We start from the raw sequence: 16132 nt of genomic DNA, 5'->3' as shown, positions 1-16132 counted from the left end.
CACGCACCTTGCTCCTTCCTGTCTCCGACCCAGATGGACTCCACCCCAGGCCTGGCCGACTGTTCCCTCTGGGCCCTGCCAGCCCCACCGACCTCCCTCCTGCCACGCCACCCGCAGGACGGCTGGGTTTTCCATTTCCAGCGCTGTGGCCCCTGCCAGGCAAGGACCAGCTGGCCTCACAGTCCCGGGAAGGCCCTGGGTGGCTCCCGGGTGTCACTTAAGGGAGACACAGGCAGGGCCTTATGGGGCCGTGTCCCGGTTCTGCACCTCCTGTGACAGACCAGACACCTCGGGGGACTTGATAGGAGACAAAATAGAAGGTTTTCTCTCACCGGCAGCCTGGCCCCGGAGAAGGCAGACACTGGGAAGACTGTGGTCCCCCAGGCCCTGGGCATGGGAGGTCTGGCTCTCACCCCGGTCGGCGGCAGTGCCCCAGGCCCAGGCAGTCCGAGTCAGGCCGGGGAGCCTGGGCTCTTCCTTCCCTTCACAGCCCTCCCTGTGCCAGAGTCTGGGGACCCACAGAGCTCCAGCTGCCTCTCCACCCCCGAGACCCTGGGGGTGGCCCAGGCCCACTCAGCAGCCCCAGAGAGGCTGTGACACGGGCACAGCTGTCCCCTCTGCTCTCTGCCTGCCGCCACCGGGGCTTGGTGTGACGAGGTCTGGGGGGACAACTGAGTCACTGAGCCAGGACAAAGCGTGGCCAGCAGAGCAGGAGGGAGATTCCTGCAAGCCGAGCCCAGACTCTCCATCCACACACCGGGGGCACCTGGGTGGCAGCGATGGGCTGGCTCCAAGGGTTGGGGAAGGCGACCCTCAGGGCAGACCCGTGGCCGCGGGAGGCAGGCCTTGCTTCTTGCCACTGCCGTCACCAGTCAGCTTCTGGCCATGGAGCCACGCCCAGCCGGCCTCGGGCTTGGGTCAAGCAATCAGGGGACCCAGTCGGAGTGGGGAGGGGAAAGTTACCTTCATTTGCTGATAAATCCAGTCTGCAAACACGGTCACGTTCCCGTACACTCCCGGTCGGTTAGGCTTGGCGCAGCCGGACCCCCAGCTGGTGTCCCCGACCAGCCACCAGATGCTGTTCTTCCTAGTGACCAGAGGCCCTCCACTGTCACCCTGGGGGACAGAGCAAGTTACCCAGAGCAGAAAACCAAGCCCTGGCCGGGTGTGGTGGCTCACGCCTGTAATCCTAGCACTCTGGGAGGCTGAGGCGGGAGGATGGCTGAAGGTCAGGAGTTTGAGACCAGCCTGAGCAAGAGCAAGACCTCATCTCTACTAAAAATAGAAAGAAATGGATTGGCCAACTAATATATATAGAAAAAATTAGCCGGGCATGGTGGCGCATGCCTGTAGTCCCAGCTACTCGGGAGGCTGAGGCAGGAGGATCGCTTGAGCCCAGGAGTTTGAGGTTGCTGTGAGCGAGGCTGACGCCACAGCACTCACTCTAGCCTGGGCAACAGAGTGAGACTCTGTCTCAAAAAAACAAAAAAAAGTCCCTACCACTGGCCATGGCTGGAGGGGTGAGGGTAACAGAGATACAGTCCCCAAAAGAGACTACACTAGCCGTGAACGTTGGTCTATACCAGCGAATAGTTATTAAATAAATTGCTGCTCATAGTTTAAAATAGTCAAAATACTTATTTCTGCTCCAGTGACACTTTTTACCAAACACAAGTTTTTCAGAGCGTGCAGGGTTCACTGGTGGCACTCAATTCTGCCACTTGAAGCTCTCAGGCTGTTAGCGCCACCTCCCACGCTGCCCCCGAGCGGGCTGCCTGTCCCCAGGGAGGCTCCAGGGGCCCGGGAAGCCCTGTCTCTCCCGGGCGAATCCACAGGTGCGGGGAAGGCCCAAAGGCTGAACACAAAGCTGCAATCACCTGGCAGGAATCGACGGTCCCCTGCAGGTACCCTGCGCAGACCATGGCGGGCGTGACCAGGTTGTTGTAGACGTATTTGCTGTTGCACTTGGAGGGCTCGATGAGGCGCACCTGGGCCGCGTTGAGAGTGTCCGAGGTCTTCCCTAAGGACAGGGTGGTTGGTCGAGCTCTGTCCCCCGGGGTGCTGTCGGGGTCCCCCCAGAAGTGTGGCTGTGCCTCCCCAGGGCCAGCACACACCTGTCCGTGCTCACCTGCCTGCGCCCCTCTCTCCTCCCTCCCTCCGCCCTGCCTGACACCAGGCCACCAGGCCGTCCCCTGGGCAACCTGGCTTGTCCTTGGCTGGCCCGGGTGGAAGGCAGAGCTGGGGTTCAGCGTCAGGGAACAGAGCTTGCTAACTCTGGAGCCACGGGACTGCCTTCGTGTCCGGGAATCTTTCCCCGATTTTCCCATTGGTCACCTGCTCGTCACCTGCCGTTCCCAGACACGCGGGGGCTCGTGAGCCCACACGACCTGCCAGACTGCCACCTCTGGGCTCCCTGCACGTCAGAGCCCCTCGGGCACGGCTGGCACCCGCTGTCCCTGCCGTCCCCTCCTGCCGTCCCCCACCACTTGTCTACTGAGCACCGCGGGCTGCACGTGCAAGGACAGAGCCCTTCATCACGCCTCCTCCGCCCCAGATGCTTACTGCTCAATCTCCCCGGCTTGGGAATGGCACCACCAGCCCTGGGGCTCCGGCCACACAGCAGGAAGTCACCGCCTGCCACTGACGTCTCACTCTCCCCCGCTGACATCCAGCCCAGCAGTGAGTCTGGTGGCGCCAGCCCAAAGGCATCCTCGCCTCCCCACGTCCACACCCCCACCTTGCTTTGAGCCACCATCATGTCCCAGGGGACCACAGCGATGGCCTCGTCACTGTCATCCTCACCTCCTCTTGACCCCCCCCTTCCCGTGACACCCCACACAGCTGTTACATCAGGGCACTGCCCTGGGTAGGACCTCCCTGTCTCGCGAGGGAGAGAAGCCGCTGTCCTCACCATAGCCCGTGAGCCTGTGCAGCTGGCCCAACCCACGCCCTTGGCCCCCGATCACTGGCCCTGCTGTTCCTCTCCACACCTGCCATTCAGGGCAAATTCAGGCTCAAATGCCACCTCTTCCAAGAAGCCTGCCCTGGTCACCCCTTCAAAGTAGCTGGGCCCATGCTATCACCACCCTCCGCCGTCAGCAAGCACCTAGTTCAGTTGTCCCCCTGGCTGTGTGACCACGAGTGCCCACACACCACTGTGGCGTGAAGGCCCCAAGGGAAACATGCTCATCTTATTCTGTTCAGTGCAGCATTCCCAGCACCCAGCCGTCCTAGGTGTGCCACTAAAGTTTCCTGGTGCTCCCTCTGGTCCTAGACGCCATGAGGCCGTGCCCGGCTGTGCAGCCCAACTGCTGTGCCTTCCTGCAGACGAGATGCCGGGGCGGCCCCCAGCTCTCTCCCCAGGTACCCCCTGAATCACCCAGCCCTTCTACCCTTTCCCTTGTTTTAAAGGGTTGGTTTTGCATGTGAGCTAAATGCTTCTTAGAAGGATGTAAATAATGTATACGATGAACCTTTGTATCGCTAAGCGCTTGCAACCTTCCATGCGTACAAAACAGCCGGGTCCCTTCGTTGGAAACCCCCCCCGGGCGGAGAGCAAGTGACAGCCAGCGGGGCGGGCAGCCCACACAGGGGTCCGGTTCCTGCTCCCGTCTGCCTCCGCAGAAGGACAAAGCCCTCAGTGGAGTACAGGTGGCCATGACAGGTCACAGGGCCCACCCTCGCCAAGCCCACCATCACTCAGCCATGGAAGGGCCTGGTGGGACTTCCAGGTGGGCCTTAGTGGCAGCGGGCACAAACACGGGGACGCTATACTGCTCACATTTATGGGGCCCTTATGCTGCAAAAAGCCGTTTCTACACACTGACCCGTTGGATCTTAGTGATCCATTTTAGGGCACCATTTTTCCCATGTAGCAGATGGAGAAACTAAGGCACGGGGACCGGGGAATTGCCCAGAGCCATCCAGTTGTTGAGTGGTAGAACGGGGATTAAACCCGGACCTTCCGAGTCCGAGCCCAGCGCCCCGCCACGGGCCCTGCGGGCCTGCGTGCAGGAACCTCACCTTTCTCCTCGGTGGCCCCCCACCCGGAGATCCAGCAGGGCTGCTCCGGCGCCAGCATCAGGCCCGGGTTGGGCAGGCACACTGGCCTCACATTGTCTGTTCAGGAGGAGAGGACACCGTGAGCCAGGCCGGTCTCACCGAAGGCCCCAGCCGTGGGCCCGGCCCGGCCCTTCCCCACGGGCAGCCCGCTGGGCCCGGCCCCACCACCACCCTGCCCGGAGAACCCGGGACCCCAGTGTGTCGTGGCACTGTCACTTCCGTCCCTCCAGCCCTCCTCCCAGCAGGCAAGAACTCATGCTGCTTATAAGTGGAATTCTTTGCTAGCTCTCTTCTAAAATTTCACCATGTCTCCGAGTGACAGAGGGTGGGAAAGACACTCGGGGGTCAACGGCCAAAAAGCCAGTGGCACCAGCTTGTCCCTCACTTGAGCTTTGGCTCTTCTCTGCATGAACCGTTTGCCAGCGTGAATACAAACACCTCGGGGAGGGACGAGGTTTGGCTTTTGTGCCCAGGTGGGGCTAGAGCGTCCCAGACCCTGGGACAGACTAGAGCCGTGGCCAAATAAGCAGCTAAGGGAAAGCACGTTTGTTTTGAATTAAGCATCTTGCTTTCAGAACGTATATTGAAACAATAAATTATCTTCACAAATTATAGACCAATTGTGCTCAACTGGAGGCGTCTTTGCCACTCAGGGGACATCTGGCAATGTCTGGAGGCAACCATGGTTGTCACAGCCACGGGAGCCACTGACACCCAGCGGCAGAGGCTGCTGTAGGTCCTGCCACGCCCAGGACAGCCCTCCACCAAGAACAGCCGGCCCCCACAGCCAGAGCAGCGCGGTGGAGAGCCGTGTTCTAGACTCAGCCTGTGGCTCGAGCTGTCATCGCCACATGGTGGAGAACAGACATGGCGCCTCCCTCCCCACGCCACTTCACCCACCGCACGCCACCGTCACGCCGCGCACCTGCCGCCCCGCCGTGCAGCTCAGGGCAGGTTTTACTTCCAATCAACGTCCCCTTAAGGCTTGGCCGAGGGGCGCATCACCGGGCCATACGTACTGTCAAAAGTCAGAGGCGTCTGCAGCTTCATCAGCGCGATGTCATTGTTCTTGGTCTTGGAGTCGTAGTTGGGATGAGAAATGACCTTTCCCACCCGGTTTCCGCCTCCGTAGGACATGAAGGACTGTCTCAGAATCCCCGCGTACGCCGTCCAGTGCCGCGCGCTGTTCAGAGGCCTGGGGGGCAAGGGGGAGCCGCGCTCGGCACCTCGCAGCCAGGGCCACCCGGCCGGGCTCCGGCACAGGGCCCCGTCCGCCCCGCCCCTGCCCTCGTCCTCGCTCTTGCTGCGCCTGGAGGAACCTGCTCCTCCCGGTTCCCCTGCGCCCGCCTTCGAACTGGGCCGGGACGGCTCCTGAGGCTTCACACGCCGTTTCCAGCACGGCTGGGCCTTCCCTGCTTTCTGATGCCAGAGCGTTTCCTGGCACACAGTAGGTGCTTAATAAGTGTGTGCCGACGAACAGGCTCGAACTCTGACATCAGCCTAAGTGTTCCCTTTGCCTAGGTGTTTCCCTTTTAAAAAAGCAAATCCCAACTGCCAGAGGGTGCTCGGCCGGCGTGAAGGGAGGGAAGGGGGGACGCTCTGGTGGTGACCCTGGCACCCCCCCCACCCCCCGCTCCGCAGAGCCGTCCCAGGCTGGGCTGGGAGTCACGCCAGGCCGAGCCTCTCCACGGCAGAAAACCACGGCTGCTGAGGCAGGCTTCCTCAGACACAGACGTGTGCCCCCCAAAACGATGTATTCAAGCAAAAGCGGAGCAGGGATGTGTCTCCCAGAAAAGCTACCGCTGGGAGTCACGGCCACCCTCACCCGCCCCACCGTCTGCATGGCAATGCCACGGCCGGGCATGCTCGGCCCCAAAGAGCCTTCCAGCATGGCGGCACGCGGGCCCTGGCGTGTCTGAGTGTGCCCTCTCCCAGGACGGGCACCCCGGAGACAGGAGCCCTCGAGCGGACGAGGGCATCTCGCAGGGGCAGGGCAGAGCGGGAGAAGGAAGCCTGGTCGCAGCAGCACCGCTGGGCACCTCCCGCCAGGCCGTACCCCAACACCCAGAGCCCGCGTGCAGGGCACGCTCCGGGCACGCTGCTGAGGGGCGGATGTGGCCTCAGGTTTCCGAGCCAGCTCGCCCGGCCTCCCAGTGGTGCCGAACCGGTGCCTCCACTGTCTCGTTCATGCACAAAGACCCGGGGGCTCCCAAAGGGCGCCAGCAGCAGGAGTCTGCCCAGCGCCCGCCACCCCACGGCCCACACGGGGTGGGGGACCTACTGTTCCACGCAGTGGGCGGCTGTCACGATCCACTCGGGGGTGATGACGGAGCCTCCGCACACGTGGAGGTTCTGCACGTGCAGGCTCACCTGCCAGGGCCAGTCCCCCAGCGCGGCGCCCGAGCCCCCCACGATCCTGCTCTGCCGGCTCGAGTTCGAGGTGGTCCCGCAAGCTGAGGGCGACAAGCAAAGGCCAGCGGGCCCCTGAGACCGGCAGGGGAGCCACAGTGACACGCCCAGCCCTGCCCAGCCACCCCAGGTGCCACCCGGGGCCACCCTCCCCGGGGTCCTGGGCTGCCGGGCCGGTGGCGGCCACTGTTGCCGCCTCACACTCCCTTTGTGGGACCCTGACCCCGAGGACTCAGCGGGGCAGGGACACCCCTCCAGCCGGCCTGTCCCCGGGAAGTGCCAGGTCCCTGCAGGTGCGGCTGAGACTCTGGGGTCCCCGCTAGCCAGGGGGCGGGGCTGGAGAGCCTGATGGTGCCCCAGGACTCTTCTCTACAGAAAAGGAAGGTGGGGGGCCAGGCTGGGAGGGAGTGAGCGTGTGAGTGAGGGGTGAGGGGGTGAGGGGTGGCTGAGGGGCTGGGTGAGTGAGGGGTCATCTCTCACCCCCTCACCCGCACACTCACTCACCCCCTCCCCCTCAGTCACATCACAGCTGTCACAGCCGCTGAGCGCCAGGTGGCCACACCAGGACGTCGTGGGACACGCTTCAAGTCCACCCCAGGGCCTCGGCCAGGGCTGGCTGGGCCACCCGGGGAACTTCCTGGGGAAGGGGCCCCACCAGGCCCCCAGCCTGGGTGCAGCACCAAGAATGGGGCCTGGCCCGCGTCTCGAGCTGGGCTGTGCTCAGCAGATGCCTCTTGGACCCCAGCGAAGGCCTGGAGAGCCCGTCGGAACGTAAAGCAGGAGCCCCCGGACAGCGGGACGGGCCTTTGGGCGCATTTTTCCCTCTCGCACTCCCCGGGGACACAGAGGGACGCTCCCCTGAGGTGACGGCGGCTTCCCGCTTAGGGCTGTCTGCAGCAGGACTCACCGATGCAGCGCAGAGACACCACCTCTTTCGAAGGGCAGGAGTCACTAGGCGGGGAGAGGGAAAGTCGGTCAGTATAACAGAGGAGGGGACGCCTGACTCTCAAATACCCAGAAATGGATATTGGTTTCCAGTGCTCTCTCCTGTCTCCCAGACAGAGGAGGACCCACCACTGAGACCCCAGTGAGGTGAGTAGGTCTACTCGGGGCAGTGGCAAAGGGCAGACACCAGGCCAAAGCTCCCAGCTCAAAGCCCAGCTGTGTGGTCTTGGGCAAGTCACTTCACCGCTCTGTGCCTATTTTCCCCCATCGGTAAAACGGGATCATAAATTGTGCCAACCCACAGGGTGCTTGTGAGGGCAGGCATGCAAGGGGGTTAGTCTTTATTTTGATTCTTGGAATCTAAAATCATCCCCTAATTTTGTAAGGCATCTGGAAGCTTGTCGGCATGGAAAACATCACGAGCAGCAATTTGCCTGGGCGCAGAGGGAAAACGCGAGTTGTTCATTTGGGAGCCAAACATCCCAGGTCAGGGACGAAACAGGAGTGAGTGATGCATTCGGTCCTACAGCGCATTCCCCGGGTGCCGAGAGGCCAAGAGGCGGCCGGTGGTCCCCTCCTGTCCCATCCCCACCAACTTCAGTGACAGACGGACAGACACTTCTTTACCACCCACAAGCCTCAGCCTGGCTTCATTCCAACCACCTTCTAGAAAAAAAATAAATAAGGCGGCGACCAGAGAATCACCCAGTTTCTGGATAGCATCTAACCCCAGGAAAGCCCCACTTCTTCGAACCTCTCCCAAACCACCTGACACGAGCCCAAGTCCTGCAACGGGCCCTTCCTGATACCCTCTTACTGAGACACCCCGGCCCCCCCCCCCCCCCCCCCCCCCCGGGGACTACAGATGAGTTCCTGGAGGACTTCAGCCCCGGGGCACTGACAATGCCAGGCAAAGACACGCCCCCGTTAAAAGAAGATGTTTTCTAAGAATCCTAAGGTCGACCCACACTGCACAGCCACCAGCGTCCTGCACACCACGGTTTTTCACCGCAGCCTGGGGACTAAAGGGCAACTCCAGGAGGAAAAGAGGAAGTCCCTCCCCTCCCCACCTCCACCCCCTGCCACGTTGCCTGAATACCAGACAATGACCTTCTCTTCTTTCTTCCAAACCCTCCAGCCACCCTGCATTCCCAAGGCCCTTGCCAAGGGTGGCAGTCTCCTCTTCCCCTCCCCCGCCCTGATGTCCGGGTAACCCAGGAAGACAAAGCACCACTCTGCATTTACAAAGCGCCCAGGCAGCTGTGTTTGGCTTCTCAGCAGGCAAACCACAGCCCGTGCTGTTTTGATGGGCACACCTGGCTCATCCTGTCCCGCATTCCCAGGGACAGCCAGGCCCCCCCAGACACCTCAGCCAGCAGCCACCAGGAATGCAAACCTGCCCCCAGCCTCCCACTCAGAGGAAAGGTGGGGCGGTGCTAAGAGGACTTGCACCTGTCCACCCCCCACCAGCCAGCAGGAAGGTGTGCCCAGCACCTGGGCATGAGCACCCAGACCTGGGAGGTGAGGAAGCTCCTTCGCAAAGGACACTATGTGTCTTTGACAGTGGAAACCATTCAGGTAATGGCAACGCTGCAGACATTTTAAACCCATGCAAACCAGAATGAGTAGCCTAAGTCCACCCGCTCTTCCACCCTCCTTGCCAGGTCAGCCAGCAATCACGTGACCCGTGGCTTGGGTTTATTCCCACCCACTGGACGTACTGTGCTCTGCCCAGGGCCAAAAGTCAGCTTCGAGGTGTAGGAAAAGCTTGCTGGATTGCACTAGCTACTCACTCCCAGGCCCCCCGAACACTGCCCACCCCTGGCCTGGCCCCTGGCACTGCGGCTCATGGGTTGGGGCCCAGGGGACCCACCGTCCCAGCTGCCTGGAGTGGAGTGGCTTCCTGGGAGGCAGGTCTTGCAGTGCTGAAACCAGCAAAGTCCCTGGCAAGCCAGGATGGGCTGGCCACCCCAGTTGGGGCCCCGAGATAGTCTCTTGGGTTCCTGGGGCCACACCCTGACACAAGCAGGTACATACAGACAGCTTTCAAGTCTGCCAAGTTTTCCCCCAATGAGGGCAGGTGGCGACTGAGAACAAAGTGCCAAAGCAACCTCAGTCACTTCCTGCAGGTAGAGCCCCCAGTCCCGATGGGATTCCAGGCTCTGCCTAGTGCTAAACTCGCCAGACCCGCACGCACAGCTTGGAAAAATCAGACTCCGGACGAGATTCCTGGGGGACCTCCTCGTAGGTCTCCTTACAACATTTTTCAAAGAAAAAAAGAAATCGCCGCATACCTGTGGTACAGCTTTTTATAGATGTCGAGGCTGCTGGCGCTTGCGTTCAGCTTCATGAAGCTCGTGGCCCCGCTGTCGTCTGCTATCCCTTGGCTAGAATAAAAATTATTCCTAAAAGAGACGGAAAAATCTTATTTATAATAATGGTTGGGGCTTAAGCAAGCACAATTCCTAAGCTAGATCATGATACCTCTCTCTCTCTTGTATGATGCTCAGGGTAGGAGGGGAAAACCTTAGCATTTTGGAAAACAAAATCACACGCTCAAACCCTGTGACACTGAATGAATTATAACTATTTTTGATCCAATAACCATGAAATGTCAGGTTTCCAATCTAGCTTGGGTCAGAAGAAAGAAATGGTGAGAATAAGGATGTATGAGTATATAATCATACATACCTACAATCAAATAAAATGTACAGATATTAAAATGTCCCGCTTACAAAATTCCAGCAGGTTCCTGAACTGCGATGGGAGTTTCGCTACGTAACCGACCCTGGGGTTTAGGGCCGGCGTTGTGCAGCCTTCCACCCGCTAAGATGCCAACTCCCTTACCAAGTGGCGATTCATTTTGAAAATGTATATAGAATCCCTAAAATTGCACAGATAGCACACGGAGACACCCCCACGGAATAGGAGAAATAATAAATAATGTGACCCTTTCTCCCATGTCCCATGGCTGCCAGGATTCCTAAATAATGCTGATAAGCCCCGCCAGGAACACTCCCTCTTAACTCTTCCCACCTTTCCTTCAAGCCGCAAGCAGGGATTTTTTAAAGCATAAATTTGATCAATGCTCTCCCCTGCTCAAAAGCCTTCAGTGGCTCCCAAATGCAGTGAAAGCAGCCCAGGACTTCTCCCTGCTGATCTCCCAACCAGCCCTCCTCTCCTCTGCCCCAGTCCCAGCTCCCCTCCCCCAGGGCAGCAAAGGGTTCAGCCCGGGCTGAGAGGGGCCTCAGGAAAAGAGCCACCAGCCTGCCCAGATTCACGCCTGGGATCCCAGCACTCTGGGGAGCTGAAGCAGGAGGATCGCTTGAGGCCAGGAGTTCAAGACCCATCTGAGCAAGAGCAAGACCCCATCTCTAGAAAAATTACCTGGCATGGTGGCACATGCCTGTAGTCCCAGTTACTTGGGAGGCTGAGGCAGGGAGGTGACTTGAGCCCAGGAGTTTGAGTTTGCAGTGAGCTACTGCACTCTAGTCCAGGTAATAGAGAGAGACTGAGGAAAGGAAAGGAAAGGAAAGGAAAGGAAAGGAAAGGAAAGGAAAGGAAAGGAAAGGAAAGGAAAGGAAAGGAAAGGAAAGGAAAGGAAAGGAAAGGAGAGAGGAAAAGGGGAGAGGAAAGGGGAGAGGAAAGGGGAGAGGAAAAAGGAGAGGAAAAAGAAAAGGAAAGGAAAAAGGAAAGGAAAGGAAAAAGGAAAGGAAGGAAAACGAGCCCCTCAATACTTCCAGCCTGTACCCCTGACCCAGTGACCATGGCACTGGGTGTTCCCGAGCAACCAGGAGTCTCTAGAGGCCAAGGGGCACTCAGGCAGGGTGACGGTGAGCCGTGGTCCACAGGCACACGCCAATGTGCCAGGCACAGCTCTGGCAGAACGAATGCGCCCTGCTGGTCACAGGGACCAGTTTTGGAAGGGGACAACTGTCCCCAGCATTTGTGTGCTGGCACTTCTGCCGGGAGGCAACAGGAGCATCTCTCGTGTTCCTGCCGTCACCGTCACCGTGACGTGCCCCCCCCCCCGCAGGCCCGTACTCACCCGTAGCCCAGGTCCCTGCAGGCCGACCGCCCGTAGCTCTCGCTCCAGTAGTCCCAGCACACGGGGTGCCAGGACTTCCTCTGCGACGAGTAAACCTGAAGGATGAAGTTCGGTCCGTAGAGACGAACTGCACAGAGAAGGAGGACTCTCCGTGAGTTTCACGCAATCGTCCCTTCCTGGGTCGTCCTAACTGCCAGCGGACCCCACGCTCCCCCAGGACACCAAGGCTCTGCACGTAGCGGCAACGTGAGGTTCACCCCTCTCGAGGCACGGACCGCGCATGGGGAGGCCGCCGGCCTGCTCTTTCCCTGCTGACACGTGGGCTTTACGCAAAAAATGGAGAACAGGTGTTCAGACACAAACTGGCACAGGTGTTCACTGCCGCCCTGTTCACGGGAGGCGAAGGGTGGAAACCACCCAAACGTCCACCACGGATGAGTGAGCGAAACGCGGCGTATCCAAAATGCACAGTGGACCATCTCCCGGCCACAGGAGGGAGCGGAGGTCTGCCCCTGCCACGTGGTCAGCCCGGACGGCACCGTGCGCATGAGGGGCGCCGGTCACAAAGGCCACGCACACCGCACGATCCCACACGTGTGGCGTGTCCGGAGTGGGAAATCCACAGGCAGAAACGTCAGTCGTTGCTTAGGACGGGGGAGGGGCAGCGATACAGGGCGGGAGCTCCAGGGTGTGGGGTTTCTTTATGACATGACGAAAATATTCCAGACCTGATGGCAGGGAATGTGTAAAAACCACCAAATTTACTTTAAAAGGATAAATTTTGTGGCATGTGAATGATATCTCAGTAAAGCTGCTTTTAAAATTAAATAAAAGGCCGGGCGTGGTGGCTCACGCCTGTAATCCTGGCACTCTGGGAGGCCGAGGCGGGCAGATTGCTCGAGGTCAGGAGTTCGAAACCAGCCTGAGCAAGAGCGAGACCCCATCTCTACTATAAACAGAAAGAAATTAATTGGCCAACTAATATATATAAGAAAAAATTAGCCGGGCATGGTGGCGCATGCCTGTAGTCCCAGCTACTCGGGAGGCTGAGGCAGGAGGATTGCTTGAGCCCAGGAGTTGGAGGTTGCTGTGAGCTAGGCTGACACCATGGCACTCACTCTAGCCTGGGCAACAAAGCGAGACTCTTGTCTCAAAATAAATAAATAAAAGATTTTTTTCGAAAGTGTTCTTTAAGCGACCACTTTGAGGGACAGGGGGCCTCCTCTCGCCCAAATCCTGGACCTCAGCTCTTTTATTCAAAGAAACGAAATGTCATAGATGCAGTCGAGGCTCCCCCCTACTCGAGCCCCCTCTCTCTCTCCCCAGAGGCAGCCGAACCCCAGAGTTCTGAGAGCCTTCCGCCGGGGAGGGGAACACATCCAGCGTGGCGCGGGCACAGAACGGGACCCTCTGGGGCCTGGGGATTCAGATGAATGCTATGCGGGAGAGCGAGCCGCCAGACACCGAGTCCCGTGTGACTTGCTCATGAAAGCCGAATGCACGTAAACAGAGCCGTGCGGTCTGGGCGGACACACGTGGCTTAAAGCATAAACGGAGGGCCCGGTCATGCTTCCGCCCCACGCCTCTCCTCCGGCCCGTGGCCCTGACTCACTGGCCGGCCTGACACCCGGGGGCTCCTTCCCCCGTGCAACGACGGGACACGTCGGATTATTTTCTGATGCTTCAGTGGTGAGTGAGGCCAACACCACGTGGGAGCTGGCCACGGCTTACAGGAATGGATAAACAAACGGCTACCGCCACACAGTGGGATATTACTCAGTGCTAAAGAGAAATGCGTTTTCCAGCCGTGAAAAGACCCGGAGCAACCTTAAATGCTCATTCCTAAGGGAAAGAGGGCTACATGCTCCGGGATTCCGACTCTAGGACATTCTGCAAAGGGCAAAACTGGGGAGGCAGTAAAAAGATCTTCGCTAGCCAAGGCCAGCGGGAGAAACAGGAGCGCAAGAGAGCTGAGGGCAGCGGGACTGTTCTAGATGACACTATAGCGGTGGGTATACAACACTGTGCGTCTGTCAAAGCCCGCAGAGCTGGGCAACAGAAAGAGCGAATTCGAATGCAGACTGAGCGCTTTAGTTAGCAGCAATGTCTCCAACTGGTTCCTCAGGTGTAATGAACTTGCCACGAGCTCTAATTCGAGATGTTGCTGGGTGCAGGGAGGGGTATGTGGAACTCCCTGCACTATCCGTTCAATCTTCCATAACCCTAAAGCTACTCTAAAAAACAAAGTCTAATAATTATTTTAAAGGAACTGAAGTTGAATACACTTCCACAATTAAAAATAAAACTGCCACCGTGACGTGGTAGAGAGTAAGGTAGACGTTTCATGCCCGGTTTGTGGATGACTTTAGAGATTTTGTTTTTCCTTCCAACTATCTGCATTCAACTGTCAACTAGGAAGAGATGGTAGTTGGCCATACAGAGAGCTGGAAATGGTCTCAAGCAGTTCTTTTTTTTTTCTTTTTTTGGTAGGTATTAGGAATGTTTTTCAGGCTTTATCAAGGTAACGTTGACAAATAAAAATGGTGCATGTTCAGGTGGCTTGATACATGTCTATCGTGAGCTGCCCACCACAATCAAGCTAATTAACATATCCATCGCCTCACATACTTACTGTTTTCTTTTTGGCAGATTTTCTCTTTGTTGGTGGTGAGAATACTTAAGAACTACCCTCTTGGCAGAGTTCAAGAACACAGGACAGTATTATTAACTAGAGTCAGTTCTTTTGTTTCTCTTTTGAGATTTTGAGAAAGACACAGAAAAGATAGCAATAGAAGTTGAAAGTGCACTGGTGTTAAAATACACACACACACACACACACACACACACGCCCTTGGAAAGAAAGTTCGGCACACGTTCTTGAATGTTTTCTATGGGATGAGTAACATTCTTTATAATTTCCATTGTACGAGGCGGACAAATTAAAAGGCACACCACATGCCTGTTCTGGTTTAATATGTAAAAGAAAACACACACAATGTCGTTGCTCTTCTGTTTCGTTCTATATGAATGATCAATGTGGAAATTGGATAAAACCAAATTGAGGGAGGTCTATCCAATTACAGATTCGCAAACCCTCTGAGCCAGCAATTTTACTGCTGGGAGCATTTCCTACTGAGCGCTCACAGGCTTGGAGCGTTGCATCTTGCAGCCAAAGGTGGAGAGATCCCACATGTCTTCCAGGAAGGGCCTGGCACAGTAACTGTGCTCCAATGGGCAAAGGAAGAGGAGCCCATGTCACCATAGAAACGACTTTCAGGATGCTATCCAGTGCTGAAGATCAGCTGGATAGTAGGGGAGGGGAGGGGAGGAAAGAGAACCCCAAGGAGCTGGGAGTGCACTTGACGGGAGGAGAGGAGAGGAGAGCAGGGATTTCTGGTGATTCCTCGGACTCTACAACCCTGAAATTTCTATTTAAAAAGAAACAGTTCTAGTGTAAACATGTCAGAGTGTGCTTATCACGAACCAAAACGTGAACCCACGTACCACTCCCAGTGCTGCGTCCCCAGGCTTGGAACGTGTTGTCATGGTTGCAAGACAAGTTCTAGGGAAGAAGGAGAGGAGGCGAGAGGCAGCCCTGCGCCAGCCGCAGGGCCGAGTCAAGCCCGCGTGCACGTGGAGCTCTGGGGCCAGCAGTTCTCAGCAAAGCTCCCATGTGCGGGCAGCGTTCGCCCTGCTAGAGCCACTTCACCTCCCTTGCAATCGCCTTCAAACATTGATTGAAAATGGAAATAGAAACCAAACCCGCAATGAGGTGTCACCTCCTACCTGTTAGAATGGCTGTGACGGAAGAGACAAAGGTGACAGGTGTTGGTGATGTGGAGAAAGGGCAGCCCTGGCACGCGGTTCGGGGAAATGCAAACGGGTGCAGCCTCTATGGACAACAGTGTGCAGGTTCCCCCAAATTACAAATAGAACCACCGTGTCATCCAGCTTCCCACGCCTGCCTGTGTCCAGAGGAAGGCACGCGCCAGAGACGCCTGCACCGCGTGCACGGCAGCGCCGACCCCAGCAGCTGAGACTCGGCGCCAGCCTCAGCGTCCGCCAGCGGGTGAGCAGACAAACTGTGGTGTGCACACACACACAATGCAACACCAGTCGGCCTTGAGGAAAGAAGGAAGTCCTGCCATTTGCGACAACAAGGATGAACGTGGAAGACGCTGCACCACCTGAAATGAGCCACGTGAAATGAGCCACGTGAAATGAGCCACGTGAAATGAGCCACGTGAAATGAGCCACGTGAAATGGGCACAGACAGACACTCACTCACGTGCGGAGTGTGAAAAAGCCAAACTCTCGGAAACCAGACGGCAGGGTGGGTGGGCATCCCCGAGGTGGGGTGGGGGAACTGAGATGCTAGTCAAAGGGCACGAAACTTCAGTGACACAAGAGGAATGCGTTCAAGAGATCCATGACGTCACAGCGACCACAGCGAACGACAATATGTCGTATACTGGGAAACTGCCGGGAGAGCAGAGTTCAAGTGTTTTCACCACGAAATAAGACGTGCGAGTACGTGGGGTGACGCGTATGTCGAATAGCTGACGTAGCATCCCACCAGCGGACACACCAAAGCACCCTGTAGCGCACCGTAGATGTATACGGCGTTTACTGGTCAATTAAAATAAACAAACAATGGAAGCAAACAGA

The 16132-nt window shown here is 57.7% G+C and overlaps 1 protein-coding gene across 3 annotated transcripts in view; it reads right to left on the bottom strand.

Annotated features, from left to right (window-relative positions):
* The window catches only part of TMPRSS2 (transmembrane serine protease 2), a 38163-nt gene that overhangs the window by 4967 nt on the left and 17064 nt on the right, over positions 1-16132 (bottom strand). For all 3 annotated transcript variants that reach the window (XM_076000058.1, XM_076000053.1, XM_076000060.1), the window contains exons 6-13: positions 11465-11591; positions 9711-9821; positions 7379-7422; positions 6344-6515; positions 5082-5257; positions 4024-4119; positions 1878-2020; positions 964-1116 (exon numbers count right to left, since the gene is read on the bottom strand). In XM_076000058.1, the coding sequence (XP_075856173.1) occupies positions 964-1116; positions 1878-2020; positions 4024-4119; positions 5082-5257; positions 6344-6515; positions 7379-7422; positions 9711-9821; positions 11465-11591 (1022 nt within the window). The remainder of the gene's footprint in view (positions 1-963; positions 1117-1877; positions 2021-4023; positions 4120-5081; positions 5258-6343; positions 6516-7378; positions 7423-9710; positions 9822-11464; positions 11592-16132) is intronic.

This window comes from Microcebus murinus, chromosome 1, assembly GCF_040939455.1.
Source record: "Microcebus murinus isolate Inina chromosome 1, M.murinus_Inina_mat1.0, whole genome shotgun sequence".
Taxonomy (NCBI): domain Eukaryota; kingdom Metazoa; phylum Chordata; class Mammalia; order Primates; family Cheirogaleidae; genus Microcebus; species Microcebus murinus.
This window is presented reverse-complemented; position numbering and strand designations above follow the sequence as displayed.